This window comes from Argopecten irradians, chromosome 14 (assembly GCF_041381155.1).
Source record: "Argopecten irradians isolate NY chromosome 14, Ai_NY, whole genome shotgun sequence".
Lineage (NCBI taxonomy): Eukaryota > Metazoa > Mollusca > Bivalvia > Pectinida > Pectinidae > Argopecten > Argopecten irradians.
In genome coordinates, this window is record NC_091147.1 from 20,308,709 (window position 1) to 20,328,373 (window position 19,665).

General features: G+C 33.1%; 1 protein-coding gene across 1 annotated transcript; it reads left to right on the plus strand.

The window, feature by feature from the left end:
- The first annotated feature begins 1,521 nt into the window (after positions 1–1,521).
- LOC138308171 (cullin-3-A-like) lies at positions 1,522–18,374 on the plus strand. The gene is made up of 20 exons (XM_069249116.1): positions 1,522–1,840; positions 2,084–2,281; positions 2,949–3,062; positions 3,567–3,727; positions 4,068–4,182; positions 4,630–4,761; positions 5,432–5,479; positions 6,118–6,166; positions 6,459–6,607; positions 7,280–7,456; positions 8,103–8,273; positions 8,703–8,810; positions 9,462–9,583; positions 11,301–11,523; positions 12,023–12,140; positions 13,075–13,143; positions 13,374–13,449; positions 13,858–13,927; positions 15,357–15,463; positions 15,713–18,374. The coding sequence occupies exons 1-20, from the start codon at positions 1,781–1,783 to the stop codon at positions 15,735–15,737; spliced, it is 2,292 nt and encodes a 763-aa protein (XP_069105217.1). The 5' UTR covers positions 1,522–1,780; the 3' UTR covers positions 15,738–18,374.
- Positions 18,375–19,665: the final 1,291 nt, after the last annotated feature.

Below are 19,665 nucleotides of genomic sequence, written 5' to 3' on the forward strand. Positions count from 1 at the left end.
AGATGTAAATTATTATTTAAATAACATTTATCCGTCGTATTTATCCAAAACAATAATTAGAAAATAAAAAGTATTCATAAAGCTACCAAGTAGTGTATAAAACTTACCAAAAAGTGTCTATTTGTAATTTTGGTTATCAATATTGAAAACCATAGTTTTACCGAGGAACATGCCTTCTGTAGGCCGTTACATAACTTTAATCTAATGTATTTTTTTTTATTCTTGGAAAATAAAAATCAAAATCCATCACAAAAATAGTGTGATTTGTCAATATATTTGAAAGATATTTAAAAAAAATATGAATTATTGTATGCTGTACTACAATTCAACTTAAAAGTGTGAGGACAGTAATTTGGACATTTTCTGATAATGACTCATCATGTATAATGACTCATCATGTATGTGTCCATTTACAATTTCTCCTGGAAAAGAGCTATTGAATATTTTAATGGGTGGTGCGCGGTTGAGCATGATTTAAATTATATAGATATGGACAAATTCAGAGTTTTAACATTATTAGCTGTAGAAAATATGTCAAAATTATATATTATCAATACATGTAGCTATAGTGACAAGCCTAATGTTGAAGGATTTATAATAGCCCAATTAGGTGTATTGTTTATTTCACTATTTGTGTAAATAAGCCTACATATAAAAATGCAAATAATAAATATATAACTCTCTTTACGTGTAACATATTTATCCACTATTTGCACGAGATCAGCATGTATGTTATGACTTAATTGTTTATGTAATTTGTCCTGTTTATGAAATCTTCGCATTTAAAAAAATGAGGAAATAAAAAGAAATATGAACCAACTAGGCTATAAGCATTTAATATTATTATTTAGGTACCACAGATAAACTTGAACCATGAGCTCCACTAATTAAATATTGCAAGGGTTGGGTAAGTTATATTAATTAATCAGTTTTGGGACTATACAAAGTTAGCGAATTCATATAACTAAAATAATTACTGCATATGATAGACGAAATTTTACCTTGCCACAGGTGGTCTGAACATTTTAACAGAGATTTTATTAATTAGGCTGATTAATTGTGGCATAGGCCAAATTAATTTACTATATAATCAAATTATTTCCTTCTGGACCATTATTCTTTTTTCAGTTCTCAAACCACAGTAAATATATATCTTGATTTAGATTAATATTTCCTTTGCTCTTATAGATTTTCTACTTACACCTGTGCATGTAATCCTTCAATAATCTAAAAATAGCGCAAGTATATTATCTATATATAGCATGACAACATCAACGGAAGTGGCGTCATAAATTGAATATTATGGGATGCATTGCGTTTCTATAACTTGACCTTTTTGAACCCAAGTATCATTCCGCAAATATCCTTAAGACAATTAAATGCGGTAATATTAATGAAAACACATTGTTTTAGATGAGATCGGGTAATTGAAATATATCTTAGGTTAGTTATACATAAATCAATCAAAATTTATGCGAAATTATTTATTTTTCTGGAACTCTTTTTTGGGGCGTAGACAGTATCATATCTGTGTGTTTTGGCCAATCTTGACACTGGAAAGAGACAAATCCACACGGTTAGATAGAAAATCTCTCATATTTACACTCAATTTCAGGCAAGATGAAGAAACATGCATCTAAGAGAATCCATTATGATTTGACTTTGCTTTAATTGCTTACCTCGCCTTGTACTCTGGGGGATTTTTTCTGTTTTACTGAATTTTATATCCATGGTTTTTTACTCGCTTTGAACCTCCATTGATATCCGACTATTTTGAAAGATGAGTGGAATACGAGCTCAACCCCGAAAAGACACTAAGATGCGGATCAGGGCATTCCCAGTAAGTTTGTACATTATTTAAGTTATTAAACAGCTTGAATATGTTTATGATGTAAGCAAATTCGAGTAATAAGACATTGTTCATTGTTGGTGGATTTGTAAACATTTCCATTTTTCGTGTCGAATGAATGCATAAATACACGATACCAATATTTATTTCAATGTTCTATGTTTTCTATGTCCAATAAATGTCACAGTTATATTACTGTCACAATATAAATGGCGTGTATTATTATCTTTGCAGATGACAATGGATGAGAAATATGTCAACAACATATGGGCTCTGTTAAAAAATGCCATTCAAGAAATACAGAAAAAGAATAACAGTGGACTAAGTTTTGAGGAACTTTACAGAAATGCCTATACAATGGTTTTACACAAGCATGGTGAAAAACTATATACTGGATTAAAGGAAGTGGTACATGATCACCTTGTCACAAAGGTATATAGTGTGAGGTGCTTGCCTCATATCTTTTACAACACCTCGTATATAATAAAAATAGCAAAATTTCTAATAGCTGGCTGTGTGAAATGTCAAAATTCAGCTATAGAATACTGCCAATTACAATGATATGGCAGTATAGAAGATTAATTAGCGGTGTATGTATATGCGAGACAATTGTTAATCTTCAAGGAATGTGAATTTTTTTTATCTATTTGATTCAAATTACGCTGTGTTTACACTGTCCCCATAACTTTTAAAGCATAGAACATCAAAAGGACCCCACTTTTTTCTGCAACTCCAGGGATCCATTCCAATTACATTAGAGAACCCCATTTTATCTGAGGAGACCGCATTTTATGGAACACCCAGCAAAATCCTTATTAATTCACTTAATATCCCAGACTTGGACTTTGTTTGACACATCGACAGGGTTTGTGAATGAGTTTCATAAGCAGTCCTTTTCAGATAAACTCATGTTAAATGGGGCCCACATGTAAGAGTGGCATGTACATTCAGAAAAAAAATCCCTTTATTTACTGTGCTTGTTACGAATATAATTTTAAGGGGTTCCTCTCCATTGACGACTGATTTGACGTCCTAAGTTGAAGTATGTAACGCTTTTGACTATTTCAAACTATTAATTGATCATTGACTGGTGTTGTAGGTACGAGAAGATGTGCTGTCAGCTTTAAATAACAATTTCCTCCAGATCCTCAATAGTGCATGGAATGATCACCAGACATCAATGGTGATGATCAGAGATATTCTCATGTACATGGTAAGCTTAAGCCTCTAACTGTCAGAAAACCCCATGTACACAGTTAGCTCTGAGTAGCAAGTACAAGGTAACTAAGGTTTGGTTGTCTGATACTGTCATGTACTGTTATATATGGTAAAGTTTGATATTCTCATCTACCGTACGTTACATGGTCAGTAAATACTTTTGAGATGTCTTATTGCATAGTCATCAGGTATTACTGTTGGATGAATACAGTAAGATATTCCCATTCAGAGACCCATCTGGTAATCACATATCCTGTTAGACCTCCTCATGTACATATCCCATGATTTAGTACTCTTGTGTGTACACAACTAGTTTAAGACATTACTGTCCGATTATTCTTGTGTACGTGATAAAGTTTTGCATCCTCTATCTTGAGTTTTTTTACTGTCAAATTATTCTTTTTGTGATGGTTAAGTTTACTATCCAATTTCTTTTGTGTTCATGGTATGGATAGTTTATTGGTGAGATAAATTGAAGTTTGATGTGTTTATGTTTTAGGATCGGGTCTATGTCCAGCAGAACAACGTCGACAATGTGTACAACTTAGGTTTGATGATCTACAGGGATCACGTGGTACGACACCCGACTATCCGAGATCATCTAAGGATGACTCTGCTGGAAATGGTGGCCAAGGAAAGAAGAGGAGAGGTGGTTGATAGGTAAGCATTAACCTCTTTTTCATATGTTGTAAATTTATCAAAACTTGATCCTTATTTCTAAGGCCGGGTTTCATCAATATTCTATTACATGGTTATATCTACACATACCTCCTCATATTAAACAGAAATAATCTGCCCAAAATTTTCCTAATTGAATGAAGGAAATCTTCATTGTACAACATATTTGGTAAATGAAATAATTGTTACTAAAAAGAATGCTTAAGAATGCTTACTATAATATAAGATTATTGCATTTGTCTATTATGATCATATCATATATACAATGTGTTTTGATTGAAAGATATACTGGTATAACCAGAAATGTATTTTTGATTTTCAGGGGTGCTGTGAAGAACGCTTGTCAGATGTTAATGGTACTTGGTATAGACTCACGCACAGTCTATGAGGAAGATTTTGAGCGACCTTTTCTGGAACAATCTGCTGAATTCTATAGGGTAAAGATTTAGTATTGTAGAAGTTGGTTTATAAGTAAGAACCTGAATATATCTAAACCCATTACCTTAATCTTTCTGTATCACTGTTAAAATCTTTTTAGGATTGAAAGTCTCAGAAGTCTATCTTTTTGATAAGAAAACGAAAGACAAGAATCAAGAAAGTTAAAATCATGAGCTCCCTCCTCTTAGAATACTTGTAGAATAAAAAAAACACCAACCAAGCATACATTCAGTGATATCCCCTTATTCACTACTTGAGGTTCAGAAGGATAAGTACACACAGTAAATGCTTATCGCTAGTCAATAAAGGAAATTATTTCAAAGACATCTATCTAGGCATTAATTAGTGTCAATCATGGTTTTAGTTAAAATTGATACGTAATAGACAATTTCGGTTGTGGAGTTTAAAAAAGTAAACATATGTTATCATTTTGGTTTTTTTTTCAGTCTGAAAGTCAGAAATTCCTTGCTGAAAACAGTGCCTCTGTGTATATAAAGAAAGTTGAAGCCCGAATCAATGAAGAGGCAGAAAGGGCTACCCATTACCTAGACAAATCCACAGAAGAACCCATTGTAAAGGTAAGTCCAGAATGGCATACATATGCTTAAAGGTAAAAATAAAAATTAGATCCGAGAAAAAGAAAAGGTGTAGAAATCATCTGCAAGACAATCATTTTATGTAAATCATGGGGTTGAATTATCACCCTTTCTCCCTGAATAGATTTCAGAATAATGGGGAGATCGATGAGGAGAGTGTTGACAGATGGAAAGAAAAAAAAACCCAACTTGTTAAGCAGTCTGTTTGTAAAGCACTAAATATGGGCACAGTTTCACAAGAGCATTCCTTAACTCAAGGAAATTCCTTAACTTAGAATCCCCCATAGGGGACACCACAGAAGTTAGAAAAGATCTTAAGGAATTTCTCTTCGGTTAAGGAATGTTTGATATGAAACTAGGTCTTAGCCAACAGGTTGTGTTTTAGTTAAATTTTGGTAGAATGGTCAGTCATTATCGTCACATTTGAAGAGGTTCAACTCCAAACAATAAACCATTTATGTTGACTCTAGGTTTCTATGACATATCGATTGGTTATTATAACAGAACAATAAATATTAACTGTGTTAAAACTTTGTAAGGGTTAAGATCAGGTGTTAGCTTAAATGATTTTCCTTCATTAGAAATGTTGAATAGATGATGTAGATTTTACTTCTAAGTGCTTATATTGAGGTTTGTATAATTGTGTTTTCAGGTTTTAGAAGAGGAACTGATCAGTAAACACATGAAGACAATAGTTGAGGTTTGTATTGTGTTGGATTAGATCAACTCAAGATTTCATAATTATTCAATTTGCAGTGTTATTTTTCTGCCTATATAGATGGTGATAATTAACGATTTCATTCCTTGCAAAGGCAACAGTCCCAATCCCAATTATTCAATTGGACTGATATTGAAAATTGATAGGTATAGCTTAAAGATGTTCCATCGTCGACAGAGCATAAATGTTATTCCATCATTTGAACAATAATTGGTGTTAAATCGTGTGTGTATATATATATGCCAAATTGACATAAAAAAATAAAATGAAATAATTTATTTCGCCTTTGGTGCATGCGCAATCAGCATTTCATTCCATATAGGATATAGTGCCATGGAATTTTTTTGGGGTGCAATTAATTATTTTTCATATTTTTAACTTGAAGTAAGATTAAAAGATCAAACTTTGCTATGATGATAATGGTGTAAAGTAAATAACTTTTGCAACTGAAGAAAAATATTAAATCGTCTGCTCCTGTTTTTGATAATGAGAAAATACCATTTGACAGCGGTGGAGCATCTTTAGATTAAAGGCAAAGTATTTGAAATTTGTTTCATAGAAAATACTTGTACAAAAACATAACCTGTCAAAGTTTAAAATATATTAAATTTTGTTTTCAGATGGAAAATTCTGGTGTTGTTAACATGTTAAAGAATACAAAAACAGATGGTAAGGATTTAACTTGAAAATTAGAAATAATATGAAATGAAATATTGGTCATTTTAACTGGATGATAACTTCTTGTGTAAAGTTTTCTGAGATTAACTGACAGAATAACACAAGTTCAAGAATCAAAACTTTCATGATCAAAAGATACTAATGTTCCCATTTCTTATTTTGATAATGATAACTTCTTTGATGGATTGTCTATTGTGAAAATAAAAGTGAAAATAATACTGAACCAATATACATTTTAGATATCTGATTCTGTTTCTCACCATATTTTTGTTTGTGTTTGCAGATTTAGCTTGTATGTACAAACTGTTCATCCGAGTGCCGGAGGGTCTCAAGACCATGTGTGATTGTATAAGTGTATACCTTCGCGAACAAGGCAAAGCCATTGTGTCAGAGGAGGGTGAGGATGGCAAGAATGCCATCACATATATACAGGTAAACGTAAACTTTTGTTAGAAAAAGTCAACAAACAAACAATGCAATAAGCCCTAAACGATGATTCGGTGACCAAAACTTATTTCAGTTCAATACCAAAAGTCCATTGTTAGCATTTCTTTCCTTGAATTGGAATACTTTAATGTACTGCTGATAAAGTTTTAAAATGATTCAGTACTGGTCATGGGTACATTGTAGAGTTTTTCACAGAAACTTTCTGATACTGATATACAATAGCAAGTGTTAATGGGATGGAGCATCAACACCAAGGGTTCCGTACAAAACTTTTATTGGTTTACATGTTTCGGATGGCTAGGCCAACCGTCATCAGAATGGTTCCCATTTACAGTTGCTATTCACTATCGTCTATGGGGCGCTGTTGAATACTTTTAGTATCCACCTCGGATTCCTCCACCGAATCTTCGCCGACCAGCACCTTCAGGACGTTGGATACCTTAATATATGCCACCCCCTTTATTTATGATATTGATATACGTTTGTAGAACTTTAGAGCATAATATTCATTGAACCCTTTAATTAATGTTCACTGTATGTTCTACCCATTTTAGTTTCAAATTATCTTGAATTTATATCCATGTATATGAAGTTTAAGATTATTTGACATTTCAATTTTCAATGTATTTTCATAATACTTTTGTATCCGATACACAGAGTCTACTGGACCTGAAGGACCGATTTGATCATTTTCTACACGAGTCCTACAGTAGTGACAAACAGTTTAAACAGATGATCTCTAAGGACTTTGAATACTTTATCAACATCAACCACAAGTCTCCAGAGTACCTGTCACTATTTATTGATGACAAACTTAAAAAGGGTGTCAAAGGGGTGAGTACATACCATAATTATACTGTTTACTATATAACATGAAACATTTGTGTGTACTTTTTTTGTGGTTTTGAGTGCTCTAATCGTTTTAGGTAGAAATGCTTGTGGTTACCCAATGGTAAAATGATTGCAATACCATATAAAACAAAACTTAATGTTTTTATATTCATGCTTTAATTACAATCCACGAAAACAGTGAATTTTTCGACTAACTGTGTTCAAGTATACATGTAGCCTCCTCCAACCTTTGCTTCCTTACGTTTCTACTAGATCTGTCAAGTTCGGTATGTTGTATCAATCTATAATTTTTCTGTTGAAAATTGTTTTTTTTTTTAAAAATTGCTTTTATACTGATGTGAGACATTTGAATTCACATTCAAGCTCTCTTGTGAAATTACGCGAAAAATTGTATCTGGAATTTAGAGTGGTTTGTAGTATCACTAAATGGTCATATAAAAATGGGACTGAATAAACAATTGAAATATATTGGAAGGCATGGGCATGGACAATTTTCTGAAGGTTGATGTACCAGTAAGGTTTCTGTAGTTATGACTATTGCAAAAGTATTATAAATAATATACGATTAGAATCACTAGATATCAAGGTGGATTATGTGATAAAAAAAAGTAAATTGATTACGTTACAGATGACAGAACAGGAGATAGAAATGGTGTTGGACAAAAGCATGGTGCTTTTCCGATTCCTGCAAGAGAAAGATGTGTTTGAGAGGTACTACAAGCAGCATTTAGCCAGGCGGTTACTATTAAGTAAGAGTGGGTCGGATGATTCAGAGAAAAACATGATTTCTAAGCTGAAGGTAAGAAGAAAATGTTCTGCTGTTATAATATTTCAAGTTTTAAAGGGTGTTAATTATATAAGTGTGTACATCTATAGAAAAAAAACCATCAAATCAGTTCCAACAAGCTGTTGATGAAAAAAGATAAGTCATTTAACCTTTAAAGATTAAGGTTTGAGGATATCATATTTAAAATGTAGATGCAAGGGAAAAACAATAATTTAGAATTAACACTTTAATAAACACATGTACATGAAAGAGTAATAAGTATTACCTTAAAAGAATATTTTTGGTCGAAAATGTACATTATAGAACGGTTCATAATAACTTTGTAAAAAAAGTCAAAATCAGTGACATGGTGAAATCTAATTTAGAACTGGTTTTGATTGTTTGCATTACCAGTCAAATGTAGCAGACTTGTTACTGATGTTGGTTGCTTTTATTTTACAGACGGAGTGTGGATGTCAGTTCACATCTAAACTTGAGGGGATGTTTAAGGACATGACTGTATCTAATACTATCATGGAGGAATTCAAGGGCTTTCTCACCCGGGGAGAGGTATAACTCATCGTAATAGTTATCATATCTTAGTTATGAATGCAATTAAATAAAAATTGAGCCATAAGGAATTATGCTGTTAATAGAATGATAATTTTCCATAAGGTCTAAAATCTGACTGTAAATATGATTTTAAATGTGATGAATTTAAATGGGACAAATTCATGTAGCATGTGATACCTGATAACGTTTGTGCGTGAATATTTTTGATAGAATAATGTCAAAATTTGATTTCCTGTGCTAACATCATTTTAGCTGGAAGATTAGAAAGAGTTAGGTTTCATCACCACAGCAGATACTAGTCCTGCACAAACATTATCGGGTACCACGTGTGGTTCTCTTTAAAAGCCGGTTGCCGGCAAAAACAGCCGTCTATTTCCTTGTTTACAACCGGCTATTTTTGTCGGAAATAACTATTAACCACCATAAGGGTCTGCTGCCCCCAACCCCCTATTATTAATTTTCAACCATCTATTAAAAATCTTATTGGGTACCACGTGTGGTACATGAATTAGTCCCACTCCCATATTGTTCAAGCCACAGAATAACTGTTCAATTTCAATGTTCGCATTGGTGTTCCTTTATATAACGATATAACGATAAAGTCCAGTAATATGTTGTTAAAGCATCATACATTTAATTTCTGTTTAGGTGAACCTCAATGGAGTTGATCTTGTGGTAAAAGTTTTAACAACAGGTTTCTGGCCTACACAGTCGGCTACTCGCTGTGTCATCCCCAAGGCTCCCAGCAAGGCATTTGAGGACTTCAGAAGGTCAGTAGTGGAGATTTACTCTACCTTTTTAGTCTAAGATTGCCTTCCTATGCAGAGACAGAACACAACCATACTGCAGTCTCCCAAAACACTCATACACTTCACAAATACAACACATTGATTACAGGGAGACTGACCTTTAATGACCTTAGCTGTTATAAGGAAGTTTATGTGATCAACCAACCAATTTTCAACTTTCATTTTCTTCTGAAATTCTTCTCATTTAGAATCCTTCTTACAAAAAATAAACACATGCATTTTTCTGTGCGGTGAAATTTTTGTTGTCTTGTTAATATGGTCACTAAACAAATTCCTTGCGTATGATAAATGTCGTATATTAGTTATGTAATTTTCTTTAAAGGAGGGGAAAAAATCAATATGAAAACAGGTTCATTTTTCTGAACATTTTGTCATAGTTGTCTCCCCTATTCCCTTTTATAGTTGTGGATCTGTGTTTATATAGCAATACATTATATGATAATACATGTCTATCAATAACACCATTTAACATTTTAGCTTAAAGCTAAAAAATCAAAATTTATTGTTATTTTCCTTGCTAGGTCATCCTTGAATTGTTCCACCATATGCCACAGGGGGCCAACTCAATGAAAATGGATGTTGTCATACATTTTTTTTTGTATTTGGTGGATGGACTGATGAGTATATATGACAGTCATGTGATTTTTTTCAAAAAATACGAGATTTGGAAAATTATTAAAAAATCGGGATATTTACTATAAAACAGAGAAAGGGACGACAGTCGCCATATTGGATTTTTTACCCCCACCCCGATTAAAGTTAATTTTTTCGCAATAGTATACCTTTTTTCCCAGTGTCATAGTCACGCATCAGTCCTCCGATAATCCATGATCACACACAAACCATGCAAATGCATATAAACGATGTCTATATAGTCAAACGCAATATTTTAATCCAAAATTACCGGCGCTTTCTGACTTGTGACATCGAAAGCAACGTTCTAGTGAAGAGCGATTATAGAGTGACTTCCCCTGCAGTGTAATTCAATCGGTTTAATCAGAGATATTCCGATACGTTTGTTTTCGCGGAAAATTTGAATATTGAAACGTATCGGAATGCCTCTGACTAAACCCATTGAATGACATTGCAAGGGAAGTCACTCTAATCGCTCTTCACTAGAACGTTGCTTTCGATGTCACAAGTCAGAAAGCGCCGGTAATTTTGGATTAAAATATTGCGTCTGACTATATAGACATCGTTTATATGCATTTGCATGGTTTGTGTGTGATCATGTATTATCGGAGGACTGATGCGTGACTATGACTCTGGGAAAAAAGGTATACTGGTGTGAAAAAATTAACTTTAATCGAGGTGGGGGTAAAAAATCCAATATGGCGACTGTCGTCCCTTTCTCTGTTTTATAGTAAATATCCCGATTTTTTAATAATTTTTCAAATCCCATATTTTCCGAAAAAAATTCACATGACTGTCATATATACTCATCAGTCCATCCACCAAACACAAAAAATGTATGACAATATCCATTTTCATTGAGTTGGCCCCCTGTTCCACCATATGCTAGATAGATGAAATCTAATCAATCATTGTGAAATAGTAGTGATTACTACTATGTTTGACAAATTGCTCTTTTGGAAAAAAAGGATTTTCAAAATGTTTTCAAACTTGAGCCTGACTCTGTAACCTTTTAATGACAAAAGCTTTCTTACTCCTTCCACAGATTTTACCTTGCAAAACACAGTGGTCGACAGCTAACACTCCAGCCCCAGTTAGGATCTGCCGACCTCAACGCCACATTCTACGGTCCCAAAAAAGATGATGCTGGACAATCATCAGGAGCTAGTTCTAACTCCAAAGGACCCCGTAAACACATTATCCAGGTGTCCACATACCAGATGTGTGTACTGATGCTCTTTAATAATCGCGACAAATGTACATACGAGGTAAGGCCAACCTTAGCCAGTAAGTCGACATAGGTAAAAAAAAAAAAAAAGAGCATCTCATGATTTTCTCTCTCTATTTGTTATGTAGTAGTATTTAAAAAAAAAAAAAAAAAAAGGTCCAGAAAAGAGAAAAATGCTGTTTTGAAAAAAACTGATTATGGAAAAAAAATGAGTGTATGTTGATTTAAAAGAAAGATATAAAGACATGTGTTTCTAATCGGTACAATAATTTCAACATTACAATTTTATACAGTAGTGTATCTGTTATCTGTATGTAAATTAATCTTAATATTCAATCTTCAAAAAAATTGGAAATCTGTTCAATAGTTGGGGAAAAAATTATGAAACGGAGAACATTTTATTGGAGTATTTCTTATTCATGGTGAAGGAAGTTGATTGTTTTAATAGAAACAGTGTTTATATATGTAAAACAAGATATTATTTTCCACTTGTCATGTGCAAGCTTAAAATATGAATTTGTGGTTTGATATGTTTGTAGGAAGTGAGAAATGAGACAGACATCCCAGAGCGGGATCTGATGCGGGCTATGCAGTCTCTGGCTGTTGGTAAGATAGGACAGAGAGTTCTCCAGAAGGAACCCAAGACAAAAGATATAGGTAAGTCATTGTGTCTTATTGTTGTGACAGTTTTGTGTTGTGTTTAAGTTGTTACATCGCCAACAAGCATAACTCACAACTGCTACAAAGGCAAGAGTTGTGTCCCTTATAATTAAGTTGTTCAAAAGTTTATGTACATGATGTGTAGTATATTTCGTCTTTGCATATAACAGAGTTAGCCCCCTTACGGGTAGGTATTGATTGTTACATCATTATTTTGTGAGCATTATTTTCTTGGAAAAGTATGATGTACACTCGCACAAACACATAACATCACAATTTATATCTACCAGCAAGGCAGATAACTCTGTAATATACAAATACAGAATGATTGCTTCTATCTTAGGAATAATTTTGAAGCTAGAGAGATATTATGTTATCTGTGACATACATTGAAAATTGTATACAAATAAATATTGCAATGTGTATTTGTGATAGATATTTTAGACTTTTGGACATACAAGGTTTATATTGATATTATTCAAATTCCCTTAAAAATATATATTAAACAAAAACACAAGTTTGAGAATACTTTTATACATATGAACAATATTGTTTTGAAGAAATCAAAAAATTAACAATGGATGTTAAAGTAAAAAATTGACCTAGTATTATATTTTCTGCCTCTGAAAATGTTGAAGTAAAAGTAACTTTGTTAGAGAAGAATGAGTTGATATGATTTATATTTTTGAATGAGAAAAATATATTATAATACAAAACTGTATTTGGAAATTAATGATTTTGAAATTTGAGAATTCATCAAATTATCTTTAGGATGGCTATACAAAATAATGTGTTTGTTAAAAGAAGTTAAATCATTAGATTATTATTAGATTTGTTTCCACATCCATGTTTAGCATCATTTAGACTTTTAAGACCAGATAACTGTCATTAGAAAATATCAGTTAAAATGAAATTTGCTTTTCCTCCTCAGAACCTTCCCACGTATTCATGGTGAATGACCATTTTACATCCAAGCTGTGTAGGGTCAAGATTCAGACAGGTAATTCGCAAACTTTTTTGTGATCTACTGTATAGTCACATGTATTTGCAGATGATTTAATTTTGTTGTATACACAGTCAAGTTAATTTCCACAAACTTAAAATTCACACGAAAGCAATGGAAAGAATGATAACCTGTATGTTGTATTACGTGTGTAAATAAAAGTTCAATAGAATCTTGAATTGTCATATTTTTGTGGTTTTAAACTGAAATCTTATCATTTTCAACAGTGACAGCAAGCAAGGGAGAAGCAGAACCAGAACGCAAGGAAACTCGGACAAAGGTCGACGAGGACAGGAAACATGAATATCCTTTTATACTTGTACATATTTGGTTGATCATATCGAAATTTTACTAAATGGTAACATGCTTGCCTAAATCATTAGAGATATAATTTCAGATACATAAAGCGCTAGTTAGGTTATTTGCATAACTTTAGTAATAAGATTCAAACAATAGCATCCTAACATACTTGCAGTTAGACAACAAGAGTAATTCTTGTTGTGAAACTGATGATTTTGGTAATATATAGCAGTACTGTTATCTATATCATTACTGAACTTCACATACCGTTAGTATTCAGACCTTATAGTTAATATTGTTGGAAAGTTAAGAAGAAATTTTGATTGGTTTGTGTTTTCAAGATTCTGGTATAATTTATATAGATTAAAAGCCTGTGATTTTGTTAATGTTTGTCCTTGACTGATTGCTCACGATTGAAGCAGCCATAGTGAGAATTATGAAGGCGAGAAAGAAACTACAGCACAATGTTTTAGTTGCAGAGGTGAGTACAAAGTTATAACAACGCTGTAGCTTATTGCTCTGAATATATATTTGATCCAAGAACTCCAAAATCTATTTCTTATATATATTACTGCCATACCTTCTTTCCTGTTTCCTCTATGTATTACGTTTGTAAAATTATACCAACATCACTCCATCTACAAATGGTCAGTTTTAGGCCCAAGTAGATTTTTCTCAGGCCTTTCTCCACTACTAAAATTGGCTCATCTTTAGTCATCTAAATTGATAAAGCTAGAACATTATGTAAATAAGTGATTTTAAGTACTGTGTAAGAATTAAAGGCCCACTACCTTTTCGAAACTGCTTTTAATTTTTGAAATGGGAATGTTAATCTAGATAATTTTGTAGAGTCACAATTGTTATTAGCTAAACCATCAATAAAACACTTATCCACCCATTCTGAATAATTTAATTAAAATGAAATAAACGTTAATTTCTATAACGCGGGTCATCTTATGTTTTTCTGCTGTCCTAATTAGTTTATATCACTGCGCCAGACGGCAAAACAGCGAAATGAATTCTTCACTGTAACACAGATCAAGTAGGGAATCTTGCATTTGTTTGGTGCAGTTACTTCATCTTAGACTATCGATAGATATATACTTATGTTATTATTGTTTTTAAGAACATTTTAATTTTTGTATCGGAAAGGTAGTGGGCCTTTAAAGTTATTCTACACTGTCTTAAACACTATGAATTATATAAGAAGATGAATTTATAGGTGCTAAAGAAAACATTATTAACTCATTCACACTTCATACCAGACAGGTTTTTGTTTGATTTAGAAGAGTCTAAATGTGACTTCAGTGGTGACAGAGTTAAAACACAATATAGTATACGTACTGCTGTTTTTCTCTTGATTGAGTTTACCACAGCAGACTGAAAGTGAGACTTATAAACTGGTATTTTGAACTTAACCTGAGTACTATTACAGTCGTACCCACTTACTACAAACTTGGATAGTACAAAATCCTGTTTTATAGGAATGGAATTCATATTCCCTGCAAACTGCATTCATTATCCTTGTTTTTATTACCCATTTGGTACAAATCGTTTAATACGAAAACCTGCGTAATACGACACAATATTCAAGTCCCTTGGGTACTTTTTGTGTTATGTTAAACCCACATAATGCTAAGTGAAATACTATGTAAATTGTGATTATTGCCGTTTGTTGACACATGTACTTAAATTATGCCTATATAGTGGATAATCCACACACAAAGGATGAACAATTTTCAATGAAAAAATAGCATATCTCTGACCTTCATAATTACAAAAGGATTTCAAGGGTCCCCTACAGTTTGTAGTAATGGTTGGACTGTATGCATTCACAACAGTAACAGGAACATTCATATGCTTTGGTTCAATTTTCTTAATTTTGACTTCTATTTACAAACTCTTTTCAGGTGACTGAACAACTCAAAGTGCGATTCCTGCCCAGTCCTGTGATAATCAAGAAGAGGATAGAAGGTCTAATAGAACGAGAATACCTTGCCCGTACTCCAGATGACAGGTAAGATTTTTACCACATGATCATAGATCTGGCTGGTCGAACATTATCATGAAAATAGGGATTTATTTTTAGTCCCCAAGTAACCGTGAATTATGTTGTCACAGTCTATAAGTAAACTAAAATATTGATAAAATTAAGACCAAAATGCATTTTCCCTTTAAAGGACTTTCAACAGGAAAATATCTTAACAAAGGATATTTCAACAATCTTCAATTTCAAATGAGTAATATTTTTTGTTTAATTTTACAGGAAAGTGTACACATATGTAGCATAAGGATTTAGGAAGAACATGAAGTAATAGCTGATATTCTTCAGTTGACTGGAGAAGAAGATTCTATTGGTGTTTCGCTGAGGAAATTTCCAGTTGGCTGTTTTATTTGGCAAATCCTTAGCAAGTGCAACATTCAGAAGAATGTCGCCTGCAAGATGTGTTTCCATTTATAATTGAGTCTGTATTTTTGGCAGAGTGGATGTTATGAATACAGACACATTTTATAGACAGTGTCATCAATCGATGTGATATTTCAACTTTAACAAAAAAATTTATACTTATATTATAAGAGAGTTGAAATGGACACAAAAATTTACAATGTGAGTGAGTGGTGATGCGGTCTTCTCATCGTCTTGAATATTATGCATATTTGCAATATTATAGATGTGGTTTTACCGGTCCTAGACTGATGAGTCCTGTGGAAAATCAGAGTGGGCTGATTTTTAGCCACGGCAATGGAAACGAGTTGTACAGAAGTTACATGGGAAGAGATAGTACACAGCATCATTATGTGGTGAATATCGTCATCAGTGGTATGGTTACACTGTGTGTAGATGCGCAGAAGAAAGATGATTTACAAGTAAAAAGGGTCCCAAAATAATAACATTTTTCTCTCTAGAAAAGCGAAAAAATACAAAATCTGTTTTGAGTGGCCGAATGTATATACATGTTAAGAAGAATCAGAGGATTTATGAAAAAAAACCTATCAATTGATTAAAACGAAAAGATCAATTTGTCGACTATGAGTTAAAGTCAAAATGGAAAAAAAAGAAAACAAGTAAGATTTAAAAAAAACACAACAACACTTTTGTTGTTCTGGTGTAATGCTTTCAATTAGATTAAAAACACAACTTTCTGTTGAAAAAATGATGTGTTTGCAGAACTGTTGATCTTTGAATAAATAGTAAATCTTTGGGTATCGGAGATGATTGTTGCCTATATAGATGTCCCTACTATGAAAGGTGAAAACTTTTTATCAAAATCACTTGGATGCTGAAGGCAGTGGGTCTTTTTTAACATCACTTGGAATTAATTATACGATTGTAAATATCGTCATACGTATACAGTTCCAATCAGTTTCAGTCCAATGTTGATAGGAAAACTACGTACATTTTCATTCAAATTTAAATCAGTTCTCTTGGTTTATTAAAACGGTTTTTCAATCTTTTACGGCATGATTGTATTAGGAGAAACCTATGTCTTATTTGTTGAAGTGCCAGTCTTGTTCCATGGAAATTTAAGTGCATACTGACATTATACATTATTATTAACAGTTTCTTGGTTGACATCAGATTACATACTCAAGGGGTGACAATTACAATCACCAAGTTGTTAATGGAATAGAGATAATTGATATTTAACCTGTTGATCACCTGTATACATCATAAGTAAAATATTGTATTCGACATTTCACTCTGGTACTTAAAATTAAAATAATGGTTTAAAAATGAACTCCAATATTAACAAGTTTTGATAGGAGATGGTGTTACTAAATTGGAAAAAAACTCCCTATTGTCAACAATTTATGACAATGAAAATATGTTCAATATCAAATAAGATATTTATGTAAGTCTTAGGAAAAACTTGTTTAAAATCAAGATACTTCTATAAAGGTAATATCTGAAGAGGATAGAAAGTATGAAAGAAAACCATCACATGAATATAGCAGGATATTATTTACTGTGAACCAAGCTATGTTCAGACAGATTAAATTTCATGTAATGTGCAGATAAATACATGTATGCAAATATTTAATTAAATGCATGTAGTTTCAATCACTAGAATGGTAGAACTTATTTAGTTACGATAATTACCATCATGGAAAAATACATGTTGGCAAGGAAACACAAAGATAACTTTGTTTACAGTATAAGAAATTTTAGTATAGAAGTTTGTGTCGCATGTGAAGCATGTTTTGATAAAGATGATGAAAAACATGAAAAAAATGATGCAACAATTTAAAAAAAATCTCTTTAAGTGTGCAGTGTTAATGTACACGGTTACTAACTGATGCAGAACACTATTTTGCTATGTGATAAACATTATCGCTAATCAAGTATATCATCATGCAACAGCTCACAATGTATTTATCACTAGGACTGGAAAAATGCTATTAGCTTACATTTAAATTATTTTGCTTTTTTTTTAGTATCAAACAAATGAGGAAAATGATTTTTTCAATTATATAATGTTCAACTTCATAGTGATAATTTAGTAAATTTACACTACTTTAACTTTATTTTGTGATAACTAAGGGGAATTATTCCAAAAATAGATTAAAAATAAAACAGGTAATGCATTATTTCTCAAATGTCCCATGGTGTATTTTAATGCTTAATTCCCTCCTTATACCGAGAGTGAATCCTTGGGCAAGAAGGTTCAGATGTTAAGAAGTTGTTTTGGGGTTGGATTTCCCAAATCTACGTATTGTTTGTAGGTCGTGTCTGATGACAAGTGACCCCTGAATTGAGATCTGCCGGTGCCGGGACTTTGTTAAGATTGTTCAGGTCTATATTCAGGTAGTCCTGTGTTCTGGCGTGTAGGCTGATCAACTGTGTAATGTTCTAATGAATTGTTGTGTATTATGTATGCTGATGAATGTATGTGTGTATGAATACATGTGATCTACAAACACTAAAAGTTGTCTCTGTATTTCTTTATTTGCCCAATTACCCTACTGGCAGGCGACCAGTCCTCGTCGAGTACTGCATGTGTATTTGTATGATCACACACAAGTTTTCAGACAAATTTTCATGGAAATACGGATGTGATGGCGAGAATTGGTACTTATCGAGAACTGGTTGCCTGCTGTTACTGTATAACATGAAATGTTATTAGTGTAAATACATAAGTAGATTTTCATAAAACGTAAAAAACAAGAACAAAAAACACATTGAAATCTGTTTTATACATTGTTTGACTTGGTGTTCCATAGGCCAACCATGGAGTTTTCAACCAATATGAAATACTTTGATAGCTCTAAAACATAAAATCTACTGGAGTCCACAGATGATTCATATTACCGGGTATGCAGTTCTGTATACCAACTTTCTTTTGCGGCTACTTAATTTTGCGAATTTGGTTTCTAAACATTTTCGTGAAAATTAAGATTCGTGGATTAAAAATTTAATGGAGATATCTTTAACCTTAACTGTCTAAGAATTGTGGAAGAGATCGATTCGTAGAGATAAACTTTCGCGAACTTACCTTTATCGCGAAATTCGCGAAAGTAAATTACACACGAAAGAAAGTTGGTTTACAGTATTTTTAGGTCATTTGACCCGAAGGGTCAGGATGACCTATAGTCATCATGTTTTGTCCGTCGTCGTGCGCCGTCCGCCGTGCGCCGTGCGTTAACTTTTCACATTTTGAACTTCTTCTCAAGTTCTACCAGTGCCATTTAGCTGAAACTTACATGAAATGATCCTGACATGGTCCCGACAAAGTGTTGTTATTTTTCGGGTTGATCCAAAATCCAAGATGGCCGCCACAGCCGCCATTTTGCAAACACGTTTTGAACTTCTTCTCAAGTTCTACTGGTGCGATTTGGCTGAAACTTGCATGAAATGATCCTGACATGGTCCCGACAAAGTGTTGTTATTTTTCGGGTCGATCTGAAATCCAAGATGGCCGCCACAGCCGCCATCTTGAAAACACATTTTGAACTTCTTCTCAAGTTCTACTGGTGCGATTTGGCTGAAACTTGCATGAAATGATCCTGACATGGTCCCGACAAAGTGTTGTTATTTTTCGGATCGAACCGAAATCCAAGATGGCCGCCACAGCCGCCATCTTGAAAACACATTTTGAACTTCTTCTCAAGTTCTACCAGTGCGATTTGGCTGAAACTTGCATGAAATGATCCTGACATGGTCCCGACAAAGTGTTGTTATTTTTCGGGTCGATCCGAAATCCAAGATGGCCGCCACAG